Source organism: Pangasianodon hypophthalmus, chromosome 26 (assembly GCF_027358585.1).
Source record: "Pangasianodon hypophthalmus isolate fPanHyp1 chromosome 26, fPanHyp1.pri, whole genome shotgun sequence".
Lineage (NCBI taxonomy): Eukaryota > Metazoa > Chordata > Actinopteri > Siluriformes > Pangasiidae > Pangasianodon > Pangasianodon hypophthalmus.
In genome coordinates this window covers 9,432,433-9,454,947 of record NC_069735.1, presented here as the reverse complement: position 1 = coordinate 9,454,947, position 22,515 = coordinate 9,432,433, and the positions used below count along the sequence as shown (strand labels likewise).

General features: G+C 36.4%; 1 protein-coding gene across 1 annotated transcript in view; it reads left to right on the top strand.

Moving 5' to 3' along the window:
* The window catches only part of sorcs3a (sortilin related VPS10 domain containing receptor 3a), a 244,440-nt gene that overhangs the window by 182,025 nt on the left and 39,900 nt on the right, over positions 1-22,515 (top strand). Inside the window, exons 7-15 of the mRNA XM_053229891.1 lie at positions 1,676-1,794; positions 6,425-6,514; positions 6,944-7,127; positions 11,967-12,109; positions 15,571-15,673; positions 17,369-17,445; positions 18,851-18,942; positions 20,673-20,780; positions 21,110-21,227. Coding sequence (XP_053085866.1) covers positions 1,676-1,794; positions 6,425-6,514; positions 6,944-7,127; positions 11,967-12,109; positions 15,571-15,673; positions 17,369-17,445; positions 18,851-18,942; positions 20,673-20,780; positions 21,110-21,227 — 1,034 coding nt within the window. The remainder of the gene's footprint in view (positions 1-1,675; positions 1,795-6,424; positions 6,515-6,943; positions 7,128-11,966; positions 12,110-15,570; positions 15,674-17,368; positions 17,446-18,850; positions 18,943-20,672; positions 20,781-21,109; positions 21,228-22,515) is intronic.

Genomic DNA, 22,515 nt, shown 5'->3' with positions numbered 1-22,515 from the left:
GGCCAAGTTCACAGAGCAGAGACCGCAAAATGGCTCAAAATAGAAGAATTTCATCTGAGGCAGAAGTTGAAACACTTTTCACGAGTCAGAGCACCTGAAAAGACCAAAATATGGAGATGAATTATGGAGGTGAATTCAGTGCCGTCCATCCAGCGCAATATAAGTGAGGTCAAAAGAAAATGGTTCGACACAAAAACTGAGTAAAAAAAAAAGTATTACTGCTAATCGACAGAGTTTCTCTGCAACGGGGGAAGGCCAAACCATGACAAAGCTTTTTAAAATGGAATAGATGCCATGGCAGAAAGGAACGACTTACAAGCCAGCTTTCATCCTCCAAAACAAAACGTTCATATCGGTTTCTAAATATGCATTGCCTCCTCATGACTTGACTTGACTTGTTGTCTTTTAATATACAGTATATTGAGGCCTATATGAAATGGCAGTTCTAAACAATATTTAATTTGTGTATTTATTTAAAATAAATAACATAACCCGTATATAAATAGTAACTCATCACACATTATAAGATTTGAAACAGATCAAACAAGTTTTCAAAGTTTAGTTAGTCTTCTTATGTGTAAATTTACTCACACTCAGGACCAGGAGTAGTATATGAAAGTTTTTCAGATTTTATGGGATTTATGGGATTTATGCATAAATCTGTTCTTATCCAGCATGATAAATGAGGCCCACTGCTTTTTGACTTTGTAGTTTGTTGGCAGTTACAGCTTCATGGTGTCAAAATAAGCCATACTTAGCTTTTTTCCAGCATTGTGGTTCAATTTTGGCCCATTCCTCTTGGCAAATCGTCTTCAATTCCCCAAGCTTACAAGGGTCACACTGATGCATGTGCAGTTTCACAATCCTCTATAAATACAGTCAGGAGATTGGCTAGGGAATGTCTTAAGTTATGCTGGCATTATATTTGAGAGTGTTGTCTTGTTGAAATGGTCTTTTAAATCTTTTTAGCTCTATAGATGTAAAGTTCGTTTGCAGAGAAGCAGCTCGTATCATGATGCTCCAATTTCCGGACTTCATTGTGGATATGGTGACATACTAATTTATTGCTTGATGTCTAGATTTGTTTTGTTTTTTGTTCTGATTTGTCTAAATGCTCATGTGCACATTTAGAAGCACATCTCTGTGCTTCTTTTTTTTAGCCGATTTGTTTTGATTGTGGTGAAGTTCATTGCTTATTGTTCTCTGTGTAACTGTTGATTCTGCTGCTTTCATTTCATCCTGCAGCTCTTTCCGAATCACTGCTGGCTTCTCTCTTACCTTCCTTATCATTAGTCTTTTCAACGTCATTAGACTTTGTGAAATCTTGTGTGGTGCACCTGTCCACAAAGAATTTACAGCCTACAAACTATCCACATTTGAAAATACCTGCGTTACGATGTTGTGTTACCACATGACTTGCAAGCAGTGTGTGCTTGTGTCGGAATGTTGATATTCAACGTATAGAAGGTGCTGCAAATAAGGTGCATGCGAACATTTTTTTCTGGGAGACTGGGTTGTGTATGACATTATATTTATCACATATTTATAATATATTTTGAATACAGCATTCATAGAAAGTTTGTGTTATCACAAACTTCCATGATAGAGAAACACTATTTCTGTCATGATACACATTCTGACCTGTTTTCTCCATGTGTGTGTTCTCTTTCCACAGATTGTCAGTATATGACATGCAGGGCCCAGGCTTGTTATGAATCGAGCAGGACGTTCCCATTCCCCGGCTACATCGAGCCAAACTCGCTGGTGGTTCAGGATGACTACATTGTCATTCAGGTGTGAATTAAGGAGCGCACAGTGCCATATTGCACTTGTAAGCATGACACATAGCTGCGAATACATATCCATTTATTCTCCTTTAGAATCAACCATATGGTATGTGCTATATCTAATCTAAATCCACTATTTACATTTTGGACAATTTAGTGCACAACAGCATTGTAGTTGAAAGTGCAATTTGTTATTGCTAAAAAGCGCATAAATATAGTCCCTGTGGTAATGCGTGTGTCCTTGAGATATAAATTATACTGATTATCACATTAAAACTCAGTGTTTATTTATCTAGAAGCATTCTATCACTGTTTTGTCATCACTATGCCCAGTGCATTTAATCCACTTTTGTACTGTCCTTTAAAAAGCTGACTTGTGTGTTGTTAATGCAATTATTGATCTGTGTTGAAAAATAGTATTAAAAGCACGGCACGCTGTGTAATCCTCAATATTGTAATAGTCATAGTTAATATGAGGCCTTAGATTCACGTAAGGGAAGTCAGACTTTTAGTTATTATTCAAATTCTCATTGAAGTACATGGTGCTTTGACTTTTGCAGAGAATCTATGTGTGTGTGTTGCAGGGCTGACCTGTGCGCCAAATTAATCAGCATTTTGTGCCAGAGTGGATCTGAGAGAGTAATGGGCTGAATTCAAAAGTACTATAATGCAATTTTCTGCATGTTTTAATTTCTCTCTTTTGCCCAAGTATAATTTACTGTGACACTGGACATTTTGGCAAAGGAGCATGTGTGCTATTTAAATCCGCATTACGCTGACAAAATGTTGCTTTGCAGTTCAATCCTCAAACTTCTGTTTATGAAGTATTCCTTGCCAGGGACATGGATAGTGTGCAAAGTTCCAGTTAATCCTCAGACATTTTTGCTTTTCTGAGCTAAATGCATAACTTTGGTGTCTGGGGCAGCAATAGCTCAATGGTTAAGATACTGTCCTGTTGGTCAGAAGTTCAAATCCCTGGGCTTCCAGAGAACCTGCCATGGTCAGGTTTTTTAGTAACACTAATCATTTATGCTTTCTCCTGGACTGTAATTGATTCTGAAGCACATCATTACTTCATCTGATCATTAAGAAGCCATTTTGGAAGCCATTTATTAGTGTAACACTGTACTCTGTCTCTCTTCTTCACTTTGCTAGGGTGGAGTTTGGCAAAAACAGAGATATGTCTCTCTCACGCATGATTCAGACCTTCGACAGTTTTTTTGTTGCATGATATTGGCTCGACTGAGGAGCAATATTAAGTCCAGTGGTACTGTCTTTTAGTTTGATGTAACGGAAATATGTTGTGCTGAAATGTATGTTTTGGGCTGTAAATATATGCCAAAAAAATATGGAATGCCATTCAAGGCCAATATTAAATGCATAAATATGACACAATTAATTAATTAGTTAATAGTATTTTCCCTTTAAAGTCCATTAAAACGTTCGTTTTTCATACAGAGGACATCAGCGGAGACAGCGTCTTATGCTGCGATCCCTTTATTCAGAAAGTTCCAGGTCAAATTTCTCAAGTTCCGATCTAAACGCCTTCCAGTGCTTCTGCTTGGAAAATCATGCATGTCCAGAGCAAGTCTTTATGGCTAGTTTCTGAATTTGATAAATGTATGAAGAAGATGCACATGAATTATTTCTGCATGATTAGCGAAGTTAGAAAAATTGGGCTGAAATCAACAGAATTAAAATACCTTTTCACAACACAAAAGCCACAAAAGATGTAAAATCACGTTTTATCAAGTACAAAATGATGGAAAGGGAAAGCTGTTTATTGATGACTGTATGTGCCACCATATTGTTGTGACATCTGGTGTGTTTATGGCAGAGAACCTGGACAAGGTGAATATTGCTTGAGTTCCTGACTGGGAATTCCGGGTTGAATGACCGTTCCACAGGCTTTTTTGAGTTCTGAGTATGATGGGTTGCAGCTTTCTAAGACTAATCTAAGACATTTCTTGAGGACCAACTTTTAAATGAAACAGATAAATTCTTGGCCAGTTTATCCTTCAAACTGTTGACACACAAATATTTCCATAACTCTGATTATGGCCCTCACTAAGAGCACTCAACGGTCAAATCTTCAGGAATTTTAACCTCTCTGGCAAGAAATGTGCCTTTAATTAAAATAATGAGAGAGGCAGGGAAGGCACAGATGACCCAGCTCTGAACTAGCTACTGTACGAATTATTTATTTAATTTCCCTTTTTCCGTGTCACAAAGACAACACGATTCAGACTCTCTGATAGCTGCAAAGTGGACTAACAAGCAACATGTGCCTGCATTTGGGTATGACTGTGCCCCTTAACGAGAGGAAGTCCAGAGGCATTGCTCAGTCAGGCTAAAGATTTCTCTTGACAATGAATAATGAGGCTATTGATTGTTCTACACGATATTTACCAAGAAGTTTGAGAGGTCCGAGGCTCCTCTATACAGATCATTCTGGAAACAGCTCACGTTCTGGATGTTGATTGACTCTTGAATTGAAGTGTTAGGAAAGGTGTTGTAGTTGAAGATGGAGTCAGTACTTGTTTATATCAAAAGCTGTACTTATGTACTTCACTATACATGTTTATTTAAAAACCAACGTTATATTATTATTATTATATTATTATAACATTACTGTACTGTATATGTGCAAACAACAACCATAAAAATTTAAAATAATTTGATCATATTATATTTGTCAAACAATAAATAAGATTATAATATTGTTCACTAATTTAAGTAAATAAAATGTGTGTATTTAGGAAACTAGTAGTATTGATAAATTATAATGAATACTGAGCCATGCTATATAAACATTACACCAAAAAAAAATAAATAAACCCACATTTTTCCAATTAAACAACTGGATTAAAAAAAATCTTTATTATTTTTTATGTAATAATTTTTTTTTTTTTAAATAGATTTATGTAGATAAATGATTGATGCCCCTAAATAATGTTGCATTGACTTGCATTGAATTGTCATTGGCCTCCATTGGGTTCTATATAAACAGTTGTATAATACCAGTTGAAAACAACTGGAGTCCTGTGTTTTGGTCAAATGAGTCCAAAGTCTATCTTTTTTGCATTTTAAGAAAATGAGGACTGCATAGTTTTTTGTTTTTTGTCTGTTTTTTTGCATCTGGTGTGAAGATTAATGGCATAATTAATTCTGAAGTATCAGTATACAGTATTTTGGCCCACAATCATATTGCCTCTGCCAAAAGGTTAAGACTTAAGTCCAGACAGAAGTCCAGAAAAGCCATTATTTCTTTTTTTTTTCTGTGATCTCAAGATAACAAAAGTTGTTTTCTCAAGATAACAACTTATTTTTCTCATATGGCAAAATACATTGTTGGTCATACTGTACATCAAAAAAAAAACAAAAACAAAGAAATAACGCGTGGCCTTTCTGGACTTCTGTAAAGACTTGATCATAGATGGATCTTTCTGCAAAATAAACCTCAAACTTCTACATAAATAATCACATAGTTAGTATTTTGCAACTGCCATCTTAGTCTCTGGATTTGAACCATATTGAAAATTGAAAATATTGTATATTTGAAAATGTTTAGAAAAAAATAATATTGTATAGCATCCCCATATGTTAAAGCTTAAAATGTCATTCATTGCACATTATTACTTTTCATGAAAGGTGCCAACAATTCTACAGTTAATTGCATTAATGTTGCTTATGAATAAAATACTTTGCATTGCAGCAATTTAAAAAAGGAAACAAAGCATGGGTGAACAGGTTATAGATATATGGAATTTGTCAAACAACTTAGCTTAAATTCATGTTAAATAATATGTATTAATCTATGAAATATTTGTTAATCATTGAAATACGTACACTCATTGATAGCAGAATCATACTTGTGAATGATGGTAGGCCTATATTTGAGATCTAACAGCATGTATATAAAACTCTTGCTTATTATGCTACATGCAACAATAACGTGTCTAGGTTGATGTAGTTTGAAGATGCAGCTTACTGTATAGTTGTTAATATATATACAAAGCCTCTATTCTTTTCAATAGCAAATATAGGGCTGGTATTTTCATGTTGGCTCAAGTGTCATTGACTGGTTGATGTCGACGTGTTGGTATTTCATGGTGCACAGGCTAATTTATTTATTTATTTTTCATTTGAGCACTTTTTCTATTTTTGTGTCTATATATATATATATATATATATATATATATATATATATATATATATATATATATATATATATACACCTCCTGTGATATCTGTGTGTTTATCATATTGCATGATTGTGGCATTCATAACAAAAATATGTTTTGACAGATAATATATACCTGCTGTACATTCTGTCAGTCAGTTAGTGAAATCTAATCTTATGTCATTACAAAAATGTCAGAGTGTTACACTGTGAACACTTAGTTATTAAAGGGAATGAAAAGAGGTGATTTGACTGGATATCATAGCAGCATGCATTTTAATAATGCATTTAATCAAACTCAACATACCGCTGCATGTATATACAATACCGTGGCACCCTGGTGTCACAAAGACACCAAAAATACACAGTGTGCCAGTGTTATGCATTATTTTATGCTTCATATTTGTATAATCAATAGTATGACTTACTTATCTTGTATTTTTTCCCTCCACAGGTCACCATGTCTGGGAGAGCCTCTTATTATGTGTCTTACCAAAGGGGACCTTTTGTGCGCATCAAAATACCTAAATACTCCCTTCCAAAAGTAAGAAAGAACAAAATTTCTTTTAATATGAATTTGCATAAATTACCTGAGGATGCTGTGTTCAATAGTATGAAGGCATAATCACTTTTTTTCCTTTGTATCTATTTTATTGAATCCAGCTTTATGAAAAACTTGAGTCAAGCGTGTGTGCATGCATGTATGTCTCTATAAAAGTTGTTTCGTCCGACTGTGCAAAAGCTTTTTTCCTAATGCTTTCATGATCTGGCAGAAAATTGTCTTTACTTTGTTGTTGTGAGTCTCTGAATTTCTCCTGGTCAGTTGGGTGTCCATTCAAACACATGCTAGACAAAGCTTTTATATTAATTAACTGGAATCCTATAGAGAATGCCTGCACAGACCTAGCAGGATTCCCAGCTAATGATGTATTTCTTCGTTTAACTCCTACTGTCCTTCTCACTCTCAATGCAGGACATGCACATCCTGAGCACAGATCAAGGTCAGGTTTTCGCCGCTGTCCAAGAGTGGAATCAGAACGACACGTACAACCTGTACATCTCAGATCCTCATGGTGTTTACTTCACTCTAGCTTTGGAAAATGTCAAGACCACCCGAGGTCTTGGGGGCAACAGTATGATAGACCTGTATGAGGTAGGTGCTCCTCATTAACTTGCTGTTGCACTTGGATTTATATATTGGCTTTCCACACATTTTTGTATTTATATATGTTTCTGACTGTAAGGTTGTGAGTCTAAATCCCAGATGTTGGGCCTTGAGTAAGACCCCTAACCTTCAGCTGTTCACGGGGCATTGTATGGTGGCTAACCCTGTGTGGTGGATACATTCCACCTTTCTTCCATGTTGGTATATTTGAAAATAAATAATACATTGAATTGAAAGAAATGTGATCTCAATGACTGTGGCATGGTTGTTGAAGCCAGACGGGCTGGTTTGAGTATCTGAGAAATTGCTTATCTCCTGGGATTTTCACACAAAACAGTCTCTAGAGGTTATTGAGTCTAGTGCAGAACTTCCAGTGAGAGGCAGTTCTGTGGGAGGAAATGCCTTGCTGATGAGTGAGGTCAGAGGAGAATGGCCAAACTGGTTTAAGGCACCAGGAAGACTATGACAGCTCAAATAATCACACTTTACAACCACGGTGACCTGAAAAGCATCTCAGAACACACAACACGTAGAGAAAAAAACAAGGCAATGTTTTTCCAGTCTTCAACTTCTATTTTGTTGAACCTGTGCCCACTGTAGCCTCAGATTCTGTTCTTGGCTCACAGGAGTAGAACCTGATCCACCTCAAGGTTCACTATGCATTCTGTGATGCTTTTCTGCTCACCATGGTTGTAAAGAGTGTAAAGTTAGTTGAGTTACCATAGCCTTCCACTTGGCTCAATACAGTCTGGCCATTGAACTTCTGCTTACTAGATGTTTTTTTTTTTTTTCCACACCATTCTGTGTAAACTCTGGAGATTTTCTTTGTGAAAATCCCAGGAGATTAGCAGTTTCTGAAATACTCAAACCAGCTTGTCTGGCCCTAAGATCCATGCCATAAATCACTGAGATAACTGAGATTCCCCATTCCGATGTTTGATGTAAACATTAGCTCTTGACCTGTATCTACATGATATTCTACACTGCGCTGCTGCCAGATGATTTGCTGATGCGTGAATGTGCAAGGGTACAGTTGTTCCTAATAAAGAGGCCAGTGAGTATAAATAAATAAATAAATAAATAAATAAATAAATGAACAACCCAAACACAGTAGAACTAAACTTATTAAATTATATTATTATTATTAAATTATAGCATCCTCTATTATTTCCCAGAATGGAAGCCAGGCAGTGAGTGAGGAGTTGAATTGAATTGCAGCCTGGAAACTGGATTATGGGAAAGGACATGCTGGGATGGAGATGCCAATCATCTGGTAGCATGTAGACAATATCATGGGCAAAATCACACACTCATCTAAGTCCTCCTCTATGTTGGCTGCTCACATTACACATGGTGCCATAGCATTTATTGAATTTGTGTTATGAAAATGAAATTTTTTTATATAGTGATGCCTGCTAGAATATGTGACGCACACTGACAGATCATAGTAAATTCGGCACCTTGATATTCATCCCTGCCAGTAATAAATTGCATCACCTTAATTGCTTAAATCGACCTCGATATTAAATCAGCTTTCATGTATTTACAAGATGTATATCCACATTCATCAACGGTGTTCATGCAACTTCTACTTTTTTTTATTAAGGAGTAGTTTAACCTCAGAAAGCACTAATAGCTTTAAAAACACAAGACGCTTTAAATTCTCACTTCAGACAAAGAAGGTTCAGTTTAATATCTAGAAAAATACCTGTATTTCTTGCTGTTTTTAATGTTTGTGTATTCCTTTCTGTCTCTTTTGGTATGTGTATCTAATCAACATCCCCCTGCAAATGTCACTGATATGATACAAATGATACAAATCACAGTGGTAGGTTGCTAACACTCGGATTTAAAGCTTCTTTTTTTCATTCAGGTTCTTTTAACATTCTCCAGGAGTTGAGGCATTGGTGTTCATATACGATTGAGTAGCATATAGCGAAATTAGAGGTGCATTCCAAGGTCTGATGGATTTTCGGTGCCTCATGCCATGGCTTAATATAGCAATCAATTAGCGAGTGGCACCCAGGATGATTTCATTAAAGTAGCGGTTGTGAGGCGCAGTGACTACACTTTGCCAATGTTGGCTTGATTAAGACGTGCCCTGCCAATAGTGAATCATGGGTAGATCCATACCTATAATAAGCTGCAGCATTCTTCATTAGAGCTTATTGGAAACAGTGCAGAGGCTTTTCCTCTGGGATCTCAGACACAGAACTGGGGAACTGATATTTTTCATATCTATCTCCATATTGAACAGTGAGGAATTGACTGCTTTGCTAGAAAGTTCTAGAAAGTTCTTTTGGATGTGGTTTGGACTGTAGCGTGTTCACCGATTTATTTAGTTTTGTTGGACGTCGTACATTTTGACTCAACTGTTCAAGTGGTGCTGTTGTTGTACTGATTGTGAAAATAAATAAGTAAACAAACAAACAAACAAATAAATATGGTCATCGGCCATGAAAAAAAAGTGATCTCAATAACTTTGCTCATGACATGGTTGATGGTACCATATGGGCTGGTTTGAGTATTTTAGAATCCTATAGTTGGTCTTCTTGAATTTTCTCATACAATGGTCTCAAAAACAAACAACAACAAAAAAACATCCACTGATCAGGGGGAAATGCCTTGTTGATGAGAAAGATCATATGACAATGACCAGACTAGTTTGATCTTACAGGAGCCTACAGTATCTCAATAACCACTCTTTACAACTGTGGTGAACAGAAAAGCATCTTCAATGCAAAACATTTGGAAAAAAGACCAGCTTAACTCTCTAGTTTCAATTCACTTGTTGGAAAGTCATTTCTTCAGAAGAATGATGTGACACATGATATAGCTACACAGTACTACAAGTACAACTAATGGACAAAGTTTACTTAGACTGGTTTATTTTAGTTTCTCCTCCAGGCACATTTTGACATTTCATATTTCACTTTTTGAAATCAGCTTCAGCGTCACTTCTTGATACTATTCTGTATAGTTTTTCTTACGACCATTGGTGGTGCTATTGAGCTTGGTTCCACAAACATTCGAAAACAAATTTACATTTATTGACAACAAATACTGATATGGATGCCAAAAATGAAAACTTACATTGATGTATTTTTATGTAAGTAGCTGCTAGCCCATTTAGACCAGCCACTTGCTCTGAGGACATAATACAGTCTATGAGATAATGTTGTGTGGTCAAGCTAGGGTGTGTGTTGAGGAGGGTCTTGATTAGTTCTGGTAGATGTTGGGGGGCAGCAGTGTGTTGTATTATAGTCTGACTGCCTCAAAGAAGAAGCAGTTGCAGAATAATTGTGATGCTCTGCCAGAGGGGTCATTTACAATACTAGTGGCCTTGTTGATAGAGTAGAGCTGTCAGTAGTGAGTAGAGAGAATATTATCTGCTGAATATTATCTTATATTTGAAATTTCTCCTATTTGCCCAAAGAGGCCTTCATCTGAATCATTGTTCAACTCCTGGTATGTTTTTTTTTTCAGTTCACATCCTTTCCTCTTCTTGCAGCAACAACTTAAGCTCTCCATGTAAACCAAAACAGCTATGCTATAAACAGAAGAGAACCCAAAAAGAATGCTGTATTTTTTAATAGTAACACAGTTTTTTGATTCCAGCTAGATCATGATGCTTCACTGCAATGCTGTCCTCTTCTAGAAGCTTGTAAAGGAAGGATGGAGGCAAAGAAGGATAATAAATAATCAGCATGAACGGTGATTGACGTGGTTTCCCAGCAGAGGAGGAGGGCCCCTCATTAGCTGTGTCTGTCCAGTGCCACACTGTCAGACACGTTGGCCATTAGTGCCACTTACCCGTCTCCTGCTTCTCCGAGGAGACATTTCAAAACAGCTCGGCCTGCATTGGCCTGTCACGACTCAATACTGCTAAGTTTGGATTCGTTTCAAAAGGGCCAAGCGATGAGGCGGTCGCTGTCAAAACAAATTGTGTTGAGTTAGTCAGCCAAATAAATGGGATGACATTGACAAAAGTGTACTGTAATTAGGTGGGGTAATTAGAGGAGGAGCCAACAGGTGATTGGTATGAAGACGAGGTAGATGCTCCTCTGCTTAAAACAGACCCTGAATAGGAATAATCAGCAGTCACATGGAAGGGAGTGGGGGTAGAAATGCAATAATCAGTAAAAAAAAAAAAAAAAAAAGTATGTTTTTGATATACTTTCTTTTACAAATCATTCACTTTGTAGAAACCGTAAAATGGTTACACACAGCCATCGTTGTTCACGAGAGCAAACAGAGCTTGTAATCACTTTCTAATTATCTTTACCATTAAATAATTTGTAAAGTGTTAGATTTGACTATTCATAGTTCTATTTAATCTTTTTTAGGGTTTATTTTTTCTCAGAAAATGCCAAATCCAGTGGCTGAAATTTCTGTGCATCCCAATTAAATTTTAACTGGTATTAGCTATGTACTTGTTTCATGTTAGCTAAGTTGAAAATTGTTCGATTTTATTTCACATTAATAAACACAAAATGTCCTCCATTTACCTTTAGAAAGCAAGGGTGCCATCTTATGCATCTCAAGCAGGAGTCAAGAGTACCAGCCAAGTGATTACTAATGTGCCATAGGTGGAAGGGGTCAGGGCTTCAGCTAGTCTCTGTTAATATTGGAGAGTTCAAAACAGCTACATAATTGTTGGTCATTCCAGATTCATATAAATGGCTCATCTGCCATTTTTCTGATGAACTGCTCTTTACGCATATTTTTGAGTGATAACTCATACTAGTGTACTATGATGTTGAAACGTGGATCACCTGCACAAAATGTGTGAAATTTGGAAGATGATTTTTCCCCCACTTCCTCTAGGTAGCAGGAATCAAAGGCATGCTGATTGCTAATAGAAAGCTGGACAACCAGGTGAAGACGTACATCACTTACAACAAGGGCCGGGACTGGAGGCTGCTGCAGGCACCCACTACAGACCTGGAGGGGAATGAGATTTACTGTGTGCAGGTGAGATAAGAGTACATGATATTTTTTAGAAGGAATGAGCAAAAAAAAAAGTGACAGTGAGAAACATAAAAATCTACAAATATATAATTTCACTTGTGCTTCATGGCTACTGTAACCTTTTTTATGCAAATTGTAAAAATCTGCAATCAGCTATGGCCCTCCCTACTAACTAATGGTGGGCGTAGAATCTCTTGCTCACTGACAGCATATTTTTCAAAAGTTTTATTCCTCATTAAATTCTCATTAAGTTGCGAGTGTACTTTATTAAGACAAAAGACAGCTTTGCACATAATTAACTCAGAGATTCATGCAAAGTAATGCTCCTTCTCCCAAGATAAAAGGCAACATGTTTGGTGTGTGGTATAATCAAAGAGAATATTACACACTTTAGAAAAAGATAAGTCAGGTAACTTTTATAAAATTGTCGTTTAAATGAAAGAAAGGTCTTTCCAGATACAACAAGAAACAGATGGCAGCTACATCTTGATTAGTTGACTGTTCACCCAAGAATGCTAGCAAAGCTATAAATAACAGAAGCCTAACAATTAGTAATGCTCTTTAGGGAGCATGGGCAGCTCTTTCGTTCTTTTTTCTCTTCTTTGTTAATTTATTATTACTAGTATTAGACTACTGTGATGAGGACTGGTAACAGAAAGCAAGATTTGCACACCACCTTCCATAGTTCTCCTTCAAAAGCCCAACCTTTCACTCAGCACTTCACTTAGAGCCATGTACATAGATGGTGACTTAAATCCAAAAGTTATGTCAATTTGTACCCAGGAACATTTGCACATATTCAGAGCTCGATTGCAAACCTGAGTCGATTTTTTGACGCCCCATTCAGATTATGCTAATTACCTGCGGGTAGTTCACATCTCTGAGGTTGCCAGATTTTTCTGAGATGGAGTTTTTCAATAACGATTTTAATTACACCTTTAAAAAACAAACATTTGCCTTTAGACCTGGAAAAAGGGATGGAAAATGTCAACTGACGAAGGAAATAACCTTTTTCTTTCTTTGCTGTCAAATGTCATACAATATAACAGAGGCAAAAGAAAAAAATGAAAATAACACTTGATCCAGCATATCCTTGTATTTTTCTTTTTTTATTATTATTGTGTGCTGCCAGTTAATTGTGCACACCACTTTATAAAACCATGAGACACTTAATCAATCATGAAATCGTGATGAAGGGATGTAATATAATTTTACCACTTTTTATAATTTGCCATTTTTGAGTTGTTGAGTTAATAAAACACCAATGTTTCTACTGTAAATAAAATGTGACCACAGTTTGAAGAATAAACTGAGTGATCATAGATCATAGGTATACATAACATTTGAACAACATCCAATAAATAACGCTTAAATCCGTAGTTAGGTTTGAGGTCTAAATTCTGATGTGTGCGCAAAATCATCTCTGAATATAGTTAACGACAACAGCAACAGAAAGCCAGCATGGATTAAATAGCATGATCTTTACCCTAGCAAACTGACTTCTTCTTTATTTTACCCATTGTGACCAGTATAGCATGGTGGGTGTAGTGTTCCTTTTTGAAGCAGATAAAGAGAAGAGAATGAAATGAAAACAGGGAGCGTGACTACAGTTGTCACTATAGCGCAGGTTTACTTTGATAGGTTCATCTGACACCCTAATTAGCGCCCTATAACCCGTTTGATTAGCGCCGCTAAATCCTGTCATCTTTGCTGTCCTTACAACAATGTCACACTGGCCATTGAAGAGATGAAAGGTGACACTTAGTTGCACAGAGCAAACAGATATAATTGTCTTTTGTTGTGGCAGCGAGCCCTGGAGAGTGGGCTTTTCAGATTTAATGCCAAATCCTCCCGCTGTCATTGTTGCTAATGAGTGTAAAAGGCAATTAGCATTCACAATAAGAGTGCGAGTCTTTGCAGAGGGCACTTTAAACTGGATTAATTTGTATTAATATTCATACATTGCCACTATTGTTTGGCCTAGGAGATGCCAGAATGCATTTTATGTGCATCCTAATGACATTTCTGTATTCATAAGTAGACCTGCTCACTTCATAAATGATTGTTGCAAAGACAGTAACAATAGTAGCAGTATTTCAGTGGTTGGATTGGAATATCATCACCCATTGTAAAAAAGTTATTTCTTTTAGTTGTTTCTTTTAGTTTCCTGAAAAACAGTTATTTGAACTTAACTCCACCCATTCATGATGGCCCCGCCCCAAACTTTGGAATCATCTTCAGAATCTTGTCCTGAACACGTCTTTCAAGCTACATTAAATCAACTACTCATTTGCATTAATTTAATACGTAATAAATAAAATATAAAAATAATAAACATGACCTTGTCTCTCTATATATTGTGTCATTCATCCAGCCTTTTAAAAAATAACAATTAAAAAAAAAGATCAAATGACCCCTAGATATTATTAGAATTCTTTATTTTTACATTAACTTGAATTGGAGTCGTCAATAAATGATTTAATATTATCCCGAGATAATATCACAAACAAATGCCCCGTCTATTTGTAACCTCATCTTCTTATGGAAAAAACAACATTAGTGACTCTTTACCAAAGATTATAAGTTTATGTTGGTCATTATTTTGATCATAATCATCAACCTGTTTGGTCTTGTTTCCTGAGTATCATAGTATTTAATAAACTCGAGCATCATTGTCAGTCTTAGCTCAGCTGATCACTGTTAGCGCTTAAACCTCTGCTGAAATAATCACTGATGCCATGTGATCACGCATCACGGATAATTGACAGCTGGCATTTAGACAGTTTACAAACTCAATCTATTAGGCTTATGTCCTTTTCACTGTGGCACATTAACGTGATCACATCATGACATTCACTGCATGAGGAAAGCACACTTAATTAGCAAGCTAGCAATTAAAACATTTTCAGGCAGACTACAGCCTATGTTTGTTAAACTGGCTCCTTAGTCATGTAACTAGAAGGCAGATAGATTAGGCAGGGTTATAAAGTAAAAAAAAAAAAATTCCAACAATATTTTGGTGAAATATAATTTTGGCTGTTTGCCAGAATTCAGTCACAGCAACATCCGACTGGTTTTCCCAGACCGCCACACATTTACGAACATGTGTAATGATCAGCTAAGTAACATAACAGCACTTCTCAAACTTTAGAAATCTCCTAGTGGTGAATTAATTCATTGAGTGGCCCATGGTTTGTAGTGCAATAGTCAAAAATAAACAGAGTAGCAGTTCCAGTAATAGCTTTATTGCTATAGTATCCATATTATGTCAAAGTTATGGAAGTGAAAAACAGGTTTATAACATGCTGTATCAAACGCAAATGATTCTTGCAAGGTGACTCAAGTGCATTTCTCCCCCCATCAGCTCAAATCCGTTTAATGCCTGCAGTGTCACATCGGCGCAGTCTGATAGACAGCCACATAATAACTTCGCTATGGCTATGTGTCATTTCTCTCTGTTCCAGCCATTTTGTTCGCTACACCTACAGCTGCAGATGTCAGAAAACCCTTACGTCTCTGGAAGTATTATCACCAAGAACTCGGTGCCAGGAGTGATCATCGCTATAGGTAAAAAAAAAAAAAAAGATATTTATGCAAACGTGTGACAGATAGATTAAAAATTCCAGTTTATGCGAAAGCTGGCCCACCACTTATTTTATATTTTATCATGTTTATGGAATCTTTAAAAGTATAAATCTAAATACATTATTTCCAGCTGCAGTGTCAGTGTCTGTGTTCTTCCTCAGCCTTAGCAATGAGTATGTACTTCAATATGTATGGGCTTGTGTGCAATCAATTACTTAAGTAAATCCCATTAAGCTGTTTCCAAACATGTCTGAGTGGCAATACGCGTCGATGCGCTTGTCCTTCTCTCTAATGTTTGCTTGTGTAAACATCAGTCATGCCTCTAGGACGCGGCTGATCTGCAAATCCTTCAGAGACGATTTGAGCTTTTACAGTAACTCTGTGTGTGTGCTAATCTCATCATGACAGCATGTGAGCAAGGCCACAGGATATCACACACACACACACAAACACACACATTCATATTCAGAGTCAACCATTCTGCTGCTTATGAACATGACAAAGCTAACTCACTCCAGCTCTGAGTGTTTATTTGTCTATAAGTATGTACAAGTCTGTTTGTTATCTCATTGGAATGATCTATATTTCTTCAAGAATGGCTCTGAAAATGTGGTCTTATCTTCCCATCTTAACCTCTCCCTCATTCTCATATCTTAATAATGATGATAAGGAACGCAGAGTAAGTGTAGCTAGATTGGCTGTGTGGTGTGTTGTGTTGTCACATGGAGTTGCTTTGGATGCTACAGATTGTCCCGTGCATAACTGCTTTGAAGACGAATTCATCGACCATCTTGTAATTGGTTATACGCATGCAGTGGAGATATGGAGAAAAGTAACAGATGCTGGTCTAATTGTACGTTTAAGTGAGAAAATAAAACTATAGGGAATATTTGAGATTAAGTTACCAAAAAAAAAAAAAAAAAAAAGGAAAACATCTGCATAGGTTGGAGGTGTGTGTTAGAACTGGATGATATGATGATGTAATATCAACATTGTGAGAAATTATGCCACAATACGCTTTTCTCAGATATCGTGGATATCATGTCATCTGGATATCATTCATTGGGATTTGATAAATGTTAAATATTATTATTATTATTATTATTATTATTATTATGACTTGGAGATGGAGTTTGCATCATATTTCACAAGCCATTCTTCATTATTCAAAAATCCAGAAAATACCAAATTTTCCAGAATCATGTGTCTTATTATTTAAAATATAAAATGCAAAAATCTAAAGGTACAATTTATTGGATTGATTAAACAGTTTACTATGAAATTTTATATCAAAGTGTCCGAACTGTCTCACAGTTTAGTAGTAAAAGCATTCAGGTCTTGATTCATGTTTATTATTGCAGTATATACAGACCATTTGATCAGTTGGAAATAGCTCTGTAACCCTGCACTCACACTGGCACCACTTTTTTCACCTCACTTCGCTCAGGCCACTTTTTTGCTAGTGGGCTTTGCGTCTTTTCACTGTAAATCAGCATTATATGAATAATTGAAAACAAATGACTTCGGAAAGCTGTGTTGGGTCATGACCTCTGCGAATGCAGGGTAACTGTAAATGTTAACAATGCCTCGACCAATGAGAAAATATCTACTCAGTAACATCTTGTGTTTGTCAAATTTCTTCTTCTTTTGAATGTTGCCTTTGCTTTTTCTCCACAGGCAATATGGGCTCTGAGCTCTCCTACAATAATGTTGGAATGTTCATATCATCAGATGCTGGCAATACTTGGAGACAGGTATCTTGACTTAATCCATAGCTCCTTGAAATTAGCTGAGAATTAGCATAATACTTATGCTAATAATGCTTAAAAGTTCATAAGATAAGTCAATATTTATGGCAGTAACTTTTTTCCATATGTAGAGTCAGCTTATGTGGTTGTTTTGTCCTGAATAACCGTGTCCAGGACAGCATTTATGAATAGTGTACAGACGATCGTATTTAAACACAAGTCATATTGAAGGATAGAATGAAACAATAAAAAATAAATAAAAAGAAAAACTAATGTAATTATGTACAACTGTGAAGATGGCAAGCATTCAAATAAACATCTATTAGGAGTCTAGTATACTGTGAATATATTGAGGTTGCAGACAAACAGTTCTAGTCATGATTATTACATTAATTTATATGTTAATTACTGCATCTTAAATGAACAACATGGCTCCCATCCACATTATTTTCCAGCCAATAAAACAGCAAATAGCGTATTTTATTTTAGTAGGCTGCCATTTTGTACTGACAGCAGCACAAAGTGTAAAGCCTATGCAAGAATGAAAAAAGCCGTGATATATTAACTTCTCACTACACATGCTTAACTCAGCTCCCAAAGTTTGCAGACTTTATACAGGACATGGTATTGCTTTCTATGAAGGTCATATTTTCAGCAAACTACAAACAAGTTCATATCAGGTTACAAAGCATTCGTAAGGCATTATAGATGTTGTTATTATGCCTTATAAATTGCATCATAAATGCTGTACATAACACATTATATCTCACATACTGTACATTATGGATTATGGAGCTTGTCTTTTTTATTTTTTTTGAGAGATAGATTATTACAAAATCATTCCACAAAAATTATATCTGTGGTGTAGTTTCGGGCTTGATAAAAGTGTGGGAGATGAAACATTAGAAATGTAAAATACTAAAAAAGCTCACAAATACAGTTTATAGGTTATTATATGTAAGTTATAATATCATATGTATGATATTATATTATTCATGATATAAAAACAGGTCTTTTCATGTGTCAGTAAGACAGACTAAGCAAGCTGGGGATGAATTTCTTTACTATTATTGTTGTACATTATGTTGTGTTACAATCAGCACTTATAACTCATTCTGTTAATAATTTATTAATGCCTTTTCATGAATATTTAAAACAGTTAATGCATACCAACCTCTTATGGATTTATTCAAAGCTCATCATACCTATGGCTATCATACCTATACCTATGGCTACCTATCATACCTTCATATAATGTTTAGCAGTTTATTCTGCAGTATAACAAGCTATTGTGGGCTTCACAGCTTTATATACAGAGTATTCATGGACAATTGATAAATTGATGTTCATTACCACAACTGGAAATTCATATGAATTTGTTTGAGTTTCCTCATTTTGCTATGTTCTACAGATATTTGATGAGGAGCACAATGTTTGGTTCCTGGATAAAGCAGGAGCTTTACTTGCAGTCAAGCAGCCCACAGTTCCCACAAGGCATTTCTGGTATGTGCTAAAGAGCTAATCTGCAAAAGAAACAGTGTGCCAACTGTACTTCTGAGTCAAGCCAATGCTTAAGGGAAATCATTATCCCAGCCAGGGTTCATTTTTGCTTTGAGGAGGTTTTATGTTAATAACTTGATGGTCCTTATGACTAAATGTCAAAAATTAAAGTGAATTTTCCCAATAATGATACTTAAATGTCTTTACCAAACAAGCAAATCCAAATCTATCCAGTGTATAGTCTATATGGAATTCCCTGCTTATCCCCTGGAATTACCACACTCTTCAAATCAGAGATCTCTAGCTCTGCTTTGGTGCCCTTTAATCCTCTTTTTTTTTTCCTCCCTCCTTAGTGCCCAGGGTGATAGAATTGTTGGAGTGTGCTATCTTCAATTCTGTTTCTCTTAAGCAAGCCAAGCGAGCTAGTCATCCCTGGCCAAATGTGTTGAAAGCAATTGTCTCTTTTCCAGCTACTATGATTTTGAGTCACGTCCCAGCCAGTAAAGGATGCATGTCAACCCGCTGTCTCCTGCTGAAGCTTTGCTAGTTTTGAAGTAGCAAAAGAACTTTAGTGTTGCTCTTCAGTGAGGTTGTTAAATCTTGTCACACATGCACTACTCCACCGTTAGCACCTCTGAGGTGTAACTAAAAAGCTGTCAGAGTCAAAGTTTTCAGTGTTATTTTTTTTTCCCCATCAGCTCTCGCTCTTTCTTCTTCGTCTCTCGCTGTTGCTGAAAGAGGGCCCCTGTTGTTTTGATTTGTCTTCATCGTCGCATTGGCTTACGAAGACCTTTCTTTTTTTTTTTTTTTTTTTTTTTTTTTTTACACCTTTCTCTTTCACTCGTTTAAAAAAAACTTGTTTACCAGCATCCTCTGGTTTTAGAAATAGCTTTTATGAGTGACATTGAATGCTGTTTGTTTTGTTATCAGCCTCAGTTCTGCTCAATATATAGTTATAGCCATCTGTTGATTTCTCTCAGTTATTAGCAATTTAAACAATATTTACAGACCAGCAAAAAAAAAATCTTGCTTGGTACACCTCTTGATGGTAGGTTAAATACCATAAATTATAAATTAAATCTTTGTAATATGATATGGTTGCTAGAGTAACAACTCATTTATGGTACACACTCCACATATTCTAATATTAATAATAAACTGATTTTAAAAAGTGTTGTGATTTAAAAAAAAAAAAGGAAAATTGTATAATTGTTGATATTGTGAAGCTTTCTGTAAGGAGATGTTTATTTAATATTTATGGAAGGAGTCAACAGTGTTAGAGTAAGAGTAAGTAAGTTTTCCACCATGGAAGAGTCTTCAGAACAGAGGACTTTGTGTTGGTAACATGACTGCTGCATTTTTTTTTTTTTAATCTTATTACCTTCAAGACAGGGAAAAAAAAGGGGCCGGCGGAAGAACTACTGTTTATATCTGCTATCACATCAGCAATAACAAAAAGTAACTTGTCTCATGAACATGTCACAACATTTAAAAGTAACTACAAATAGTTGAAAAGTCTGTGTCTTTCATTAATAAATGAACAATTGGAAAATTGCTGTCGTATCAGACGAATAAACTTTGGGACATGCTGTTATTGGAAAATAATCAACTTTAAAGTGGCAACACACCCCCATCAGCGCTCCCCATCATGTTTTATTCCTTACTTATCAGAAATGTTTATTAGAAAGTGCTTGATCTGATCAGAACCTAATTACATTTGACCGCTGTTGTAGGATCAGCTTTGACGAAGGGAGACAGTGGACACATCATATTTTCTCAGCCATGCCTCTGTTTGTGGATGGCGTTCTGGTCGAGCCAGGCATGGAGAATCAGATTCTGACGTAAGTGTTAAAATTGAACTTGTTTTTTTTTTTCACACCTTTCCACACACCTCTCAATCTCTCTCTCGCTCTCTCATGTGCACATTCATATACTCCTAACAAGCCCTGACAAGAATAAAGACAAATGTTTCCCAACCCCCCATGAACAGTCAAAGGTTAATTATTCTTGGGTTGATCCTTTCCACCCATTTACCAGATGGCACTTATAATAGGTTAATTACTCAGAAGATACGTTTGATTTCCTTTTAGATATTATTTGGTTTATGCAACAGGGACCTTGTCTATCACTGTTTCTTTGATTATAATTTCCAGTATTTGTGCACTGATAGGTTTTTCGGACACTTCAGCGATCGCTCTGAGTGGCAGCTGATCAAAATCGACTACAAGTCCCTGTTTACCAAGCGCTGTGCAGAAGGAGACTACCAAACGTGGCACTTGCACAATCAGGTATGAAACAGCTTGATGATACAAAATCAAGCTACTACACCAGATTTCAGAGACTCTCAGTCAGGATCATTGTTATTACCATGACAATAGGGTTCTTGTGCAGTACTGGAAAGCCTGGAAAAGTATGAAATTTAAAGACTTTCAGTTCTAGACCTGGATGAGTATGGAAATTCCAATTTTTTGCAAATGTATAGACATTCAAAAGGTAATTGGATATTCAAATAGAACTTGTAACTCTCCAAGATGGTGCTACACTATAGCAGCATGCTGTGAGTTGCTCTGAGGGTTATTATCATGATAACTGGCTTCTTGTACAGCCCTGGCCATTTGCAATTTGGTAATCAAATAGAACATGTGATGGAGTAATATTGTGCTATGGTGCTCTTATTCTCTTATTAGTATTTGAGTTACATGTCTCTTTCTGTGCACAAAGAGTCCTGTTCTTTTAAGACCATCAGACATCACTAAAGTTTAAGATTAATTTACCCCCAGACTTACCAATATCTTACACATCACATGGCCCAGTCAGAAACAAGTTAAATAAGGTGACATATTAGTGCTTTGTGGGCACCTCCAATTTCTTTCAGCCTCCTTCTAGCTAATGTCCAGTCCCTTGACAGCAAACTGGATGAACTACATTACTGGAATCACTCTCAAAAACCTATGTGTTTTGCTTTATTAAGACTGGTTAGGCTTAAAAACATGATAGGGTTATACAAACTGATGATTTTTTTGAGGGGTTGCTTAATGGAGACAACTGGCAAGATAAGAGGGGTGGTGCTTGTGTTTTCATAAACAACATATGGTGCACCGATAAGGTTATGGCAAAGGTCTTCAATCATAACCACAAAGAGCCGGTGTGGATGAAGGCTTACATTCCAACCAAGCAGGAACCACACCTGATTTCATTTGTTTAATCAGTTCACCATAGTCTCCCATCAACTATCAGTGTGCCTCCAATATGGCTGTAATGAATGCCTGCAGACACACTGGCCCTTTGCGGATAAGACTAAAGACCCCTAGGTTATAGTGTCTCAATCTTGCTCAGCAGGATGGGACAATGTGGTACCAACCATTCTACCTATTGGGGGGATCCTCTCTACAGTGTCTGTCTACATAACCGCCACAAGCAAAGGCAACAACTGTAATCCTGTCATCAATTTTAATTGATGTAGCCTAAAGGCAGTGCAGCTTACATGTTTATCCAATAAGGGACAATAATACTCTTGATGATTGCTACCGTACTATCAAGGGGGCTTACAGATCTATCCTGTGACCTCACTTTGGC